The sequence below is a fragment of the Tamandua tetradactyla genome, chromosome 2 (assembly GCF_023851605.1).
Source record: "Tamandua tetradactyla isolate mTamTet1 chromosome 2, mTamTet1.pri, whole genome shotgun sequence".
NCBI classification, from domain to species: Eukaryota; Metazoa; Chordata; class Mammalia; order Pilosa; family Myrmecophagidae; genus Tamandua; species Tamandua tetradactyla.
This window is the reverse complement of record NC_135328.1, coordinates 144,864,854-144,878,464: the sequence shown is the minus strand read 5'-3', so window position 1 is coordinate 144,878,464 and position 13,611 is coordinate 144,864,854. Positions and strand designations below refer to the sequence as shown.

The 13,611-nt window shown below is 39.1% G+C and overlaps 1 protein-coding gene across 1 annotated transcript in view; it reads left to right on the top strand.

Annotated features, from left to right (window-relative positions):
• RGS17 (regulator of G protein signaling 17) overlaps positions 1–13,611 on the top strand; it is a 119,267-nt gene that overhangs the window by 91,313 nt on the left and 14,343 nt on the right. Inside the window, exon 2 of the mRNA XM_077149314.1 lies at positions 547–690. Coding sequence (XP_077005429.1) covers positions 572–690 — 119 coding nt within the window. The 5' untranslated portion in view covers positions 547–571. The remainder of the gene's footprint in view (positions 1–546; positions 691–13,611) is intronic.

The window sequence follows — 13,611 nt, the reverse complement described above, 5'->3', positions numbered from 1 at the left end:
GGGGCAGGGGCGCTCTGAGCATGGGGAACGGGGCAGGTGATGGGGTTTAGGTGCATGGTGTGTTGGGTGAGTCACTGGGCTGCGCCAGTGAAGGCAGTGCATTCAAGGAATGCGGCTTGGCTTACTTCCTAGTCCCCATCTCCCCATCGGTGCACTCCTGTGGGCGCCGCGCCCGCGGGGCCATTTGCACCAGCCGGACGGTCTCCGGTTCTCTGCTTCTCAGTCCCTCAGCTTTTGTAACCAGGGCCTCCCTATGTGGTGCAGAAGACTCTCCCAGGTCACTTACACCCTGGAATCACCTTCGCAGTCACTATCCTCTCCCTTCTCCAGGTGTTCCTTGGAGCAGGGGTGAACTCGGTCTCTCCTGTTCCGCCATTTTCCTAAAAATTTTTGCTGAGAATTTTCAGTTTGACGGCTAAGCGTCCTAGTTTTTTGCCTTTTCTTAACTTCCTTGTCCTCTTTAATTAAATGATGCATCCTTCAGCACAGGCAATTTGTGTTTACCTTAATTTTTTTGTACCTTTGGTTATTTCTCTTTCCTTTCAGGCGACTGGGTACTGCAGTAGCTGACATGAGAAAAAGGCAGCAGACGCAAAATGAAGGAACTCCTGCTGTGTCTCAAGCCCCTGGAAACCAGAGGCCCAACAACACATGCTGCTTTTGTTGGTGCTGTTGCTGCAGCTGCTCCTGGTATGTCACGTTACCTGTACGTTATCTGTACGTTACCTGTACAATACCACAGTGCTCTGGGGAATAAAAAGGAACATATGTGCTGGCTCCTGGGATCACAGAAACTTCTCAGCAGGTCTTTTTTTTTTTTTTCCCGCTTTGCAAGTAGGAATTTTTGAAGACTATCACTGGTTTAATGCAGAAGTTTCCACAATCAAAATATATTTCCTCAGAATCTACATTTAAACTGATAGTAAGGTAAAGAATGAAAAACTGTTTCATCTCATGTTTTTGTCTGCATCCATGCTTCTGCTTAATCATATGGATTAAAATAACATTATGTGTATATATATTTATTTAACTGTAGACATCATTCCCCAGCGCTACAGAATATGCAAGAACATTAGGATACTATCCAGAATACGGTTTTTCAATTATGTGCTATTTTACAGGGTGCCAGTCATTCGCTTATGCAGCCAGGTAACTGTGGGTCAGAGTGCCAAGCGCAGCCATAGAATTCCTGCCAATAAGCACAGACAGAAAAGAGCTGCAGACTTGCATCCAGAATCAGGAAGGAGATGGCTGTGCTTGGTATGAAGGGCAACTCAGTTAATGAAAAATTCTGAAATTAGAGCAAGAGAACCTGCTTTTCCTTGCAGTTTTATCACCAACAGGCAGTATGACCTTGTGCAAAGTCTTCATCTCTCTGCTCTTTGGTTTCTTTGTTCTCAGAATACTGAAGACATGATTGCCAAAGTCATTGCTGGTGCTAAATGTTCATGATTCAGGGACCTGAAAGTACTTGCTCCAGTTCTACATTCCCAAAACACCTTTCAATAAAAAATAGTAGTTCCTAGAGCCCCAAGATTTATGCAGATGAGATTTCCAGGGGGTTGCTGGACTTAACAGAATGTTCCTAGAACAGTCATAAGTTTTTCATAGAGGATCTTCTGAACTATGGGTCTTCTGGATCTCCCCAATTTATTCCAGAACCTTAAAGAAAGGCCCAGAGGCAAGAATTCTCTTCTTGTATACAATCCCTACAGTTTCCTAATATCCGTCGAGGGTCCTTTTATGTTATAGTGGCATAATGTTGATTCATCATGGCCAAAATAAAAAATGAAAAATGGTATGCAATCATTATATCCTTGCAGATGGACAAGCTCTGGCCCCCTCTAGAAAACTGCATTTTCAGAAAACCAAGAATTGTAGTAATTTGGAAGGTTTAAATTAGTGTTTATAAATATCAAAATTGCCTCCTGGATGATTCTTTGTTAGGCAAAGTCATGCATGACAATTCATTTTCTTTCATTCTTAGATCATGACAGTTACACATGGAGGAAAGAGAGAGCTAAAAAAGGGAAATAATTTGATCATAATTGTGTGTGTGTGTGTGTGTGTGTGTGTTTAGGTATCCCTAAAGAGATTATCAAGCTCTAGTCTTAAACCATGAATGTTGTGTAGTGACTTAATATGGTGCTTCTGGAGTCAGATTCCTGCACTTGTGTGACCTTGAACATGTTACTTAACTTTTCCAGTCCTCCGTTTCTCATGTCGAATGACAGTAATATCAGTTCCTATCTCATAAGGTTGTTGTAAAGATTAAATGAAACAATATACATAAAGAGCTCAGAACATAAAAGCATTTAACAAGAATTATCTCCCTGGGCTCTGGAGTACCTCCTAGTGGGAAAATAAAATCTTAAGAAAAAGATGACTTGAAATAACATACAAAATGATCAGCTTCTAGGTATAATGCAAAAATTACCTTAGGAAAGAATGCTATTTTATTTTAAATTCTGCATAAATCATTGCAAATCCAGGGCTCCCTCATGTTGAGGATTATGCCTCTATTTCTTACTTGCACTATGTTATGTTCCAGTAATCAACATATGACCTTATTTATCTTCTTTCTCAGTTGCTTCTGGATTAAAATATCAAAATAGACAAAAAGCTTAAATTTTTGTTGCACGTATTTGTTTGACAGATATAATTGAGATTTGTTTGTACCCATTCTTAAAGTATGTATTAAAAAACAAAACATTCAGTGTTAGCTTATAGGCATCAGAATGTCATCAAATACAGACTGTGGACTGGGTACAAAACAGATTCTTGAAGTTGCTAGGATATCATGTCTTTTGAACTCCAAACCTGTGGTGCATTGGATGAGTGTCCTCTTCATTCTAGCATGAAAGTAAAGTTGTCCTGAAGTGTGGATTTTAATTCTGACAGTGTTGTCTCACTGCAGATGAAAACTTGCTTTACCCATGCAATTTTTAAAATAACATTATTTTTATAGTTTGAGTTTAGGAAAGAAATATTTTTAAGACTTATTGGAGTGACAAGGAAGGAAATAAATGTGCTTCAAATTTTCTAGACGAGGCCAAAGGAACAGAACAAAAAGAAACACTAAAAAATTCAATTTATGGACTAAAAAGCTAGAATCAAAGTATGAAGGAGCTGTCATCCATCCATGAGTAGGAACAGTTTGTCATGCATTTGATTTTTATTTCCTTTTAAGGAAATGGAGTGCTAGCAAATTTAATTTCTGTATCTAGTAATACATATAAATATCTCACCTCAACTTCATGTTATGGGTGTGAAACCAGTTTTGTGTTTCCTATTCATATTTCATTGTCAGCTTTTTTCCCATTTTTTTGCTTATTCCTGTCTTTATAAAATGCCACTACTCATTATTTTGTGGGATGATACAGTACAGACATAACTGCTGAATATTTCTACAGATTTCTTCAAAAATCTAAAAGTGTTTGGACATTCTTCACAGTGACCTCTTATACTGATCTGTTCCCTATCCCTGCCCTAGAACAGCTTCCTTCCCCAAATCAGTCTCCCTAGAGCCCTGCTCTCCTTTCAAAACTCTACTTCAAGAACAGATAACAAGGAGCATGAGGTTTAGACCAGCTTACTTGCCTTCCATCAGTAGGCAGCTCAGCTGTTTCTGACCAAAGAGAGGGTTTTATCAAAACTATTTGTGTACAGGTTCAAGGTTGAGACTGGAGAAACTTAAAACTCCTAGCTAGATTCAAAGTGAATGCCTTGGGCCATGGTGGCTCAGTGGCAGAGTTCTTGCCTACCATGTGGAGACCCGGGTTCGATTCCTAGTGCCTGCCCATGCAGAGAAAACAAAAAGTGAATGCCTTGCCTTTTCAGGTAGTAGCCCTCTTCCGTTCTTTATGAGAAAATAATCTTTGGAGGAGGCTGTAAGCTCCTGACAATTAACTACGGGCTGGGATAGAATGAGTTGGAGAACTGGCTTAGGTGTTTGTGGCTGGAGAATGCTATGTACTCAACATACATAAGGCACATCTGAAGGAAATAAGAAGTCTTATAACATCAGAAGTTACATTAAAATAATCCAGAATATTTTTTCAAATGCAGTCTTAAGGTTTTGATGCCTCTTTTAGTACCTGGATGCTTCTGGTGGTCTCCCTTTACACAAGGTGGGTTTTCATATGTTTAGCCAAAAAAAGAACACTCAGGAGACCTTGGCTGTCACCTTTCCAGGATGTTCACCTTGGCCCCTGTGTGATTGTCGGGCTGCCCATGTAATTCCAAAGTAATGGCCTGTCTTTAGCTTTGTTACATATTAGACATAGGTATAAGCTTTTATTTGGGAGAGAGAAATTGGCCTTTCTAAAATAAATGTTGGGGAAAACCTATTTCTAATTTTATATAAGAGGAAACTGATGGCTTGCCAACTGCTATTTGGCTCACTAGCAATGAAGGAGAGACTAAAATGAAAGTTTCTTGTTGCTCCCACTTGAACATGAAGCTACCAAACTTTTCACTTCCAGGTTTGATAGCAACCATTTCCAAAGCTTCTTAATATGTGAACTCTTCAAAACATATCTCAAATATAACTTCTCAAACTGAATTCACAATCGCATGCACTTCTAGGCATCGCCTATAAGCTTTGGCCCACTGTACTTTCTCAGGAAAGATTGGTCATAGGCTGAATTCAGTAAATGAACTGGACCTATGAAAGCTAAAGTAATCCTTTTGGGCCCATGAGTTCCCAGGGTTCCTCGACCATGTCATAGGTTCAAATAAATGCTAAGCACTTCATAAGGATGCTGCTCCTGCCTTCTCCCCCATTTTTAACAAGTACCATAACTTCTATAATTCAAAACCAGTTAAAGAAAAACAAATAACGTCCTAGTTTACACTGTCAAACTTCAGCTAATCAATCAGTGGAAAAAATAAGAAACACTCTTTTTTTTGGCTGGGCCATGGTGGCTCAGCAGGCAGAATTCTTGCCTGCCATGCTGGACACCCGGATACAGTTCCTGGTGCCTCCCCATGCAAAAAAAAAAAAAAAAAAAAAACAAACCAAAGGACATTTTTTGAAAGGGAGAAGAAATAGTCCTTGTTTTCTTTATGGCAGAGAAAGCATCCCTTGGAACTAGAACTGCTTACACTTGCCAGGTGAAACATTTCATCTGAGCACCCTGAATAAATAACCTCTTCTGTACTTGTCACTCTTGGAGAACTGATTCAACTCACGTTGTAGCATATGACATTCCTTTGTGGTAACTTTGCACAGGATTTCCAAAGGATCTGTGGCCAGATCATCATAAGTGTCACGTACCAGGAATACCAGAGCTGTGAAACTCCATTGCGCCATTTCATAAATAAATTGCACCATTGCATAGGTAAATTGCGCCATTGCTGTAACTCACATGATGAAAAAAAAGGCATCTACCAAAGTGAACCCTGGTTTTCCGGGCCATAAGACCATCTATATGTCATTCATTCATTCATTCACTCACTCATTTTGTTGAATGCCTAACTATTTGCCAGACAGTTGTACTTCATCAGCTTTGCCAGGTTCTCTCTCCCTCTACAAGGACAGGGAAGAAAATCCCCATAAGCAGTTGGAATCTAGATGTGAGTATTTGGATTTACTCTTGAAGTGTTCATGTTAAGCTGCCCCTCCTGAATCTTTGTTATCTGTGACAGAGTGCTGTCTGTTTTAAAGTTGTCTCAGTTCTAACTGACTTGACCCCTTCCCATTGAACATGTACTCTTTTTGACTCTTTGTTTGCTGTAAAGGCATATTTTTCTAAGAGTAGTTTTCTGGTATTTAGATCATTCATGAAAAGATGGATGGGAAGAAGACAAAATAATAGATGAAACTTATGCCCAGTTTTATTTTAGAGAGTAGAAAGAAGAACAATGAACCAGAAAAGAGCAGGAGAGAAGATGAAATGTGGGCCGGAAGAAGGCAAGAGCACACTCAGAAGGTGAGGCCGCTCACCTTTCACTAGTGAAAGCTAGATTATCAGGGGCCAAGGAAGGTTCTGCTGGGTGACCTGGGGCCACCTATGCATGATCCCCCTGAGGCAGAGGGCAAGAGGGAGAGGGAAGAGTCCACAGTGCGAGGACACTGGCAAGAAAGCAGAGAGCGTATGAGGGTAAGGAGAGGTGGAGAAGGGAAGGTCAGACGGCTCAGGCCTCGGGGAATGTAGAAGAGCAGGGCAGTCCCCACGGGGTGCTGTGGTGGGTGTGAGACACGCAGCCTTTGTGAGAGCAGTCCTGAGAGGAGCGGCACCTGGAAGAGCCGAGTGCCCATCAGGACAGGACATGGAGAGTGAGTTCCAAAGGAGACAGTCGCGTGTCCTCAGCGTGGGAGAGACTCGGCAGTAGGAGGCACCTCACTCTGTTGAGGAAGCTCAGAACCCCGAGAGGACAGAGACTGTAGGTAAGGGCTTGGGCAGTGCATTCTGGCAAGGGCTCTGCAAGAAGATGGGCAGGGAGGCCACTGGTGCCCAAGTCTGCTCCAGGTAGTTCAGACTGGGACCTGGAGAGGCTCTTGAATCTCAGCCCAGGCTGACTCACTAAGTATAAAATGTGCTGAGGATCATCTGCACATGGATGATCACGATGGGGCAGAGCTTTGGGGACTATGGGACAATGAAATGGTGCTATTCACACCTCCTGACCATGCCCCGCCGTGACCTGGACAAAGTTGGGCACATGGAGAGTCAGAGTTCGACTCACCGACTGTACTGTTTCTCATCCTAAGTAATTCTTCCATTAGACACATTCCCCCACTCCCACCCAGGTTATATAATGTAGTATAATGTCAGTATGTGGATGTATAGTTGAATTCACAGAAGTTCCTATTAGTCAATTACCACTGCCCATTTTCCTCAACACATACTAAAGTTTCATGCTTTTAAAAAGCCCCAAATAACTTTGGTTCACTATATATACTTTGGCACCTAGTAGGTGTCTAACATCTGTCGAAAGGGTGATTGAATTGCTTTTGGAGCAGATGCTATAAAATATGGAAATTTGGGTCACAAAAATTCTTTTCAAGATTAGAAGTACTTCCCCCTAGGCCTCAGTATACTTATGAAGTACCAACTCAATATGCTTTATAGGACACCACCATCTTCCTTCTTGCTCCCATGAGTATGCATCTGTAGTAGTGGTAATATTACTAACAGTATTTGCAGTAGTAACTAACAGTAGGGGGCAGGGATTCAGGGAGGGACCACTAAAAGCTGCTTAATATTGCTGGAATATAAAGTCAAGAACAAAATAGAAAATTAGATTCAAAGTAACAAATAATAAAATGCCACATTAAGTATTTAAAACTTTACACTATTTTGAGGAGATAGGAAATAGTGAAGATTATAAGGAAGGGGGGGAAATCCACTTTATGTTTTAAGTGTATCCCTCTGAAGGCAATAGAAGGATGTATGTGAGAAGGAAAAGAGAAATTAGAAGGCTTTTTAATAACCTCAGTGAGAGATATTGGGAACTCAAAGACATATAAAAGGAATATAGAGATTATAGAGTTAAGAAAATATTAGGAATATACTGGGAAGAATTAGTGATAGATGAGAGAGAGGAGAGACAGATAGCGCCCACATTGCTTGCTTGAGGGACTGGGTGGATGGTGATCCCATCAAAGGAGAGAACCCTGAAAAAGAAGATTGTTTAGGCCAAGTATAAGATGATGAGCTCATATTGGACTTGCTGTTTTTGAGACACCCAAGAGTTCTTTGTGTCAATGAGCTTGAAGCTCACAGGACAAGTTTAGATATATATGACCATCTGAGAGCCACTCCACAGAGAGGCAGCCAGAAGAGTGAGCATGGTGGCCCTGGAGAATGCTCAGTGTGAAAAGCAGGTCCTTGAAGACTGAAGTCTCAGGAAATAGCACTTAAAAGAGGAGGCAGTGGCAGAATGCAAATATGGACTTGGAGAAGAGATTGGCTGAGCAGTAACATACAGAACACAACAATGGGTGTCCCAGAAGCCAAGAGAGTAGGGGGTTTTACAGACAGGAAAGGATAACTGTTCAAATGCACCAAGGAGGCCCAATATGATATGAATGGAAACTACCTTATGGGCTAGTCAACTAGGAGGTCATTGGTGAACCCTGTGAGAACCAAGTTTCTCCTTAATGTGCACAAGGAGGAAGAATTTGGAGAGAGCGAAAAGTTGCTGATGGAGTACCTGAGTGAGCCCCTTTTTCAAAGATTCAGAGATGCCTTGAACTTTCGGTTTCAGTGAAACTAGAGTCCTTCTTGATGTAATCAAATCCAACTATTTAATTTCTAAGATAATATGAAATTCAACCCTTCCAGATCCAGGTTAAATTTATTAGCCACTCATACAAACTGTAGAGCTTCCCCTAACATCCCCTAATAAATAACAAAGAAAAAAATAAATTTAAGAAATTTTGCTACCCTTTCTGTGACCTATAAAATTTTGTGTTTTATCTGAGGGAAAGTAGTATTGTTTATTTTTGTCCCTTCTATTTAAAATTCTTCATTATTTCTATTGGGCCTGGCCAACTTTTCTTTCAGTGTCTGAGTGTGATACAGCTAATACGATCTACCTACTATCCTAGGCTACCATTCAAGCATTGCTTATTCTGTCGTTGTCAGATAAGACATTAAAATCCATTTTTGTGAATGAGGTTGATTATATAATAATTCTACTCAGTTGGATGTTATAAATATTGTGATTTCCAATGCTGCAGAATTCATATGTGTTTCAGATTTTAATACACTATGTATTAATGTACATGGGAACATTAGTTCCTAGGTAGAAAGTTAATCTTTACCTTTTCTTTTATATATATAAAGCACATAGTACAGAACCACTTTAACCATTTCCATAAGTAATACTGCAGTAATAACCCCAAGTGTTTCATCCTAAATAGATCTAGTCCTGTCATATTTAAGGATTATGCACAAATTCTAAAAACATGTCTTCCTCACTTGAAACCTCATTTCAAGAGGCAGTGTAAGAGAGAAAAACAATGGCACTGGGATGAGACAGGCCTCAGTGTATCTTAATCTCATTACATCTAACTGTGAAACCTCTGGCAAGTGACTTAATCTCTCTAAGCCTCAGTTTCTTCATTGGCGAAATGTGGTCTAGTTTCACATTTAAAGTTTAGTGTTCGGTACAGACTAGGGACCCCTTGGATAATCCTTTATTGATGGGTATTATTTCTGACACCACCTCCCTTGCAAGTCTCAGGTTAAAAGGAATGTACCAGACCACTGTGTGCTTGGTTCTATGTATATGTTATATTGTCAGTCACTGTACAAGCCCTGCTTCTGCATTCTGAATCACGGTGCCCATGTCTCTGAGTTGCCCTCTCCAACTCTCGTTTAAATCAGGGCAGGTGTAGATCACAGTATTTCTGGAAAATTTGCCCCACAGTTATAGGAATTGCTGACAGTTGTAGGTTCAATACATACAGGGATTATGTTTCCCTGCAGATCAGGATTATGCCTCCAATCATATTTTTCTCAAAGATTACCCCACTCCCATCCCAAACATAATCATATTCATAAAATAAATGGGAAATATCAGGGGAAGGATGGATGGGTAGATGAAGGGATGGACAAATGGATAGTGAAGCTGCCAGCTATCATACATGTCTGAATATCAGTTCCTAGAGCTCTTAACTTTTCACTCTGGTTTTTATGATAGGGACACAATTAACCAAAATCAGAAGCTTGCACCCCAGCTTAACTGATTTATTTAAAGACTGATGATTCCATGCCATCATTAAGTTAATTATGACTTACAGAGAAAATTACAGTGGGTTAAATGGCTTAAAATAGGATTTCAATCAACCTCAAAACTATAGCAGTAGATTCTAATTTTTGACATATAGTACATAAAATACATCTAAATATTCATTCCTGTCATTATCTTCTCTTTTCGGAGAAAAAACAAAACAAAACAAAACATGTTTATGCCCAAGCTTTGGTTATTTAACTAAATGGAAAGCCTGCTTTAATTAATGTGTTCTAAGAATGAATGTCTGACTTAAGATCCATTTTCTCCTAAGAGGACATATTAGAGTGTAAAACAACTTGTAGTTGGAAAGGGTAACAACAGTGTTAATAGGATGATGCTTCCCTTTTTTTCAGACTAAAATATTCCTAAATCGAATGACTTTGGGCCAGGGAATATCCAGAACATTCTGTAAATACCAGAAAGGAAAAATGGGTGCAAGTATGTGTACCTCCCAAGATTAAATTTATACTCATAGAAAAACCGAATGGCTCTTTTCAAATTCCTTAGAAGGATATAATTATGGAAATTCCATACACGTAAGAATTGATTTTTTCCAAGTAAGAGTAAAGAATCCCAGAAGCTAGGTCGGGTTTCCTTTATTCTGATTTGAATATCAGAATATTTAAAAAGGCAACACAGCCATCTAGTGGGCAGCTTTTTAAGAATTAATTATTTTACTTGAGAGGTTTAAGTTTATGAAATAAATGCTTAAGTCAAATAAAATATACTTTGTTTTATGACATATTAATGAATGGTTATAAAATGTAAAGGGAATCTTGTAAGGCTAATTTTTTTTTTAGAAAACTGTTATAGAACATTTCCAGACATAAATTTCTAACCAGCATTCTCATCCCTAACCCCCAGCCAAGTTATATCAAAAAATGTAGAGTGGAAAGAGACAAGATTCAGACCATAGGTCTGGTTAAACTGGGGTTTTTGTGTCTGAAATTCTAGGGGTCGTATGTTACTACCCCACCTTCGGGTGCCCCTTTTTCCTCTTTTCTAAGATATACAATATGTTTTTCTCCTTCTTTCCTTATTCCCCTCTTCCTATGTTTATTTTTGTGGATGGGAGAAAGTTGCACTTCTGGGAGGGCTCGTTATAGTAACAGCAGGTCCTCAGTCGTGAATGGCATCCCCTCTTCTCTTGCTCTTTCAGGCTTTGCTACCCAATGCACTGTAACAGCTTCTTTCTGGTAACCCCAAATTCCAGGGACAAGAGAAGAAATTGTTCCTTTTCAAAATATCTTTGGTACCCTCGGCCCTCTGAGCAGCAAGTCCTACAGACAGCAGGGGATAACCTACACAGGGGCATTGCCTCTCAGCTCGTTGGTTTTCACAGGAGGTTCACCTTTTCCAAACATTTAAGAGCTTTCCATTTTCATAAATAACTGAAAAGGTAAAAATACCACAGTTAATTCTTAAAATTTACTTAACTCCCTACAGTAAGAGAAGCAGCATCTTACAGCATAAGTGAGCATGAAACAAGAAGTCAGAAGACCTGAGTTCCAGTCCTAGACCTGACATGTTTTAGTTGAGTCAGTCTCAGTGATTGTTTCCTCATAAATAAAATGGGAATGATTAATAACAAATCCCCTGCTTACCTTACAGGGCTGATGTGAAGGAGAAAGGTAATGTATGAGCAAGCTTTTTATAACAGTGGCAAAGAACACTGTTTCCTTAGGTTGAAAAGGATAGCTCTTTGATAGACTTGGAATTGTCATTTTTGATATGCAACCCATCTGCTCTACATCGAATTAACCATTTGTAATCATTTGCCTTGTTACTTTCAGTTTTTATTCTTACTTTGCATCCTTGCTAGATAAGCCACTCCCATTCCCACCATTCTGAATGAAGAAAATAAAGCATGGAAAGACCAAATAAATTGCCAAAGTCATCCTTAAGGGGGGCTGTTCTGCATTTGGGGCCCACCTGATTGTTTTCTTGCTCATTCCATAATACACATCACACTGCCTATTCTAATTTCCTGCTCCCACACTAAGACATCTGATAACGCATTTTTACAATTCCCAGCCTCTATACATGTGTTTGTTTTTCCCTCTGCTTGGAATTCCCTTTGTCCAGGTTTCCATGTGACACACACCTGCTCATCTTTCAACCAAATTAATCATTACTTCCTCTGTGAAGCCTTTCTCAATTCTCTCATGCAGAAGTATAAATGGTATGTCTAAGAACACGAGGTGCATGCATGTTTTTGTTCTCATAATGCCATGTAATGCTTATTTACCTGGCTGAGCTCCTCAAAAGCAGAGCCTTTGTCTTATTGATCTTGCATTTCCAACCCAGGCAACATTGTATAACCAGATGTTCAATACATGTTTATAAATTGTCCCTGACTTTTGAACAAGGCTGGAGGAGTTTACTATGATTTTTTTGGATAGCGATTATGAAGCATTTGAAGAATAACCTGCCAACTCTTTTTCAGAACATGAAGGATGTTGATTTCATTTTTGCACAGGAAAATCTGAGGTATACACTGTCAATTAAAAGGAAAAAATTGAATTCAGTGTGTGAATATTAACATATTGAATGGTATCAGCCCTTATCAATGCAGTAATTTCTCTCTTGGCATCTTGATGTCATACTGTATTAAATGTGAGCACCGTTTTGGGTCCTCAGTTGAGTTTTGTGTAAATATATGTGGTACTATGATCTGCTGATCTGTCTCTATTGCAGAGTTACCGTGGCTACTGCAGAGTTTTCAACTAATTTGCAACCATTTCAAGAGTTCTTTCTAAGAACCAGTTGTTTTTCTTACAAAAGTAGACTATCTTCCAAAGTAAGTCACACACCTATCCATGATTACAAGTCATTAGGTAAATTGGCTGCAGGTGATGTTTTCCTCATCCCGTTATTAAAAACTCCTTATGAACAAAGAAAAAATCCATGTCAACGCACATACAGAGCACATTTCCTTATTTTCTGAATTGTACCAAATATGTTTACCTTTTCAAAGTCACCATTCTAGATCATCTCTGACAAGGTTTTAAAAACTCAGATTATGACACAGCACAGATTATCAGCATTTTCTCCATAAAATATTTAAACTTTGATCAACGCTGCCACAGTAAGCATTTCATATGCATTCAGTTCTCTTTGTGGCATTGATTGTTTAATAAAAGGAAATATTAATTTAAAACATTACAAACCGAAGAAAAGTGAAAAAAATCCCATATCCCACACCACTCCACACTGCTCTTAGGTTTGCGGTTTTCCTTTTGGTACCTTCCTCAAGCACATAGGTTGTTCTAGGTTGATCTAGAACAAATATTTTCAATAATTTATTACAATATGAAAAACAAAGCCCTGTTCTCCTCAGAGTAGCACCAAGGGAAACTGAGGATGGACATTAGTCATTCTAAGACACAATGTCAGTCTAGTATCAAACTTACATTGTCTATTCTCTTTTTAATTCTCTTAAAATGGCATTAGCAGTGGCTCTTGGTAACTGAAATCACAACTGAAACCTCAAAACCATCTTTTAAGAACTGTACTAAAGTGGATTAAAAGAACACTTGCCAATTGATAAACTTCAATTTCTTCCTACAGGACAAGATTATGTACAATATTAGATCAAGGGAATGGAACAAACGGTGAACAGTTAAACATTTATTGACTATTATAAGTGATTTTATTACAAATGTGTGTCCATATTTTACCATCTGTAGAAATGAAAGAAATAAATACAATCCAATATTTCATTATGATCATTCTAATATGGTGGCATTTAGGATGTTTGTAAATATTATGGAAACAGATATAAAAGCCAGAATTTGTGTTCAGAAAATTGTGACTCATGCATGTGAATTCCAATTTGTTGCTTCTACAGCGAAGGCATAATGG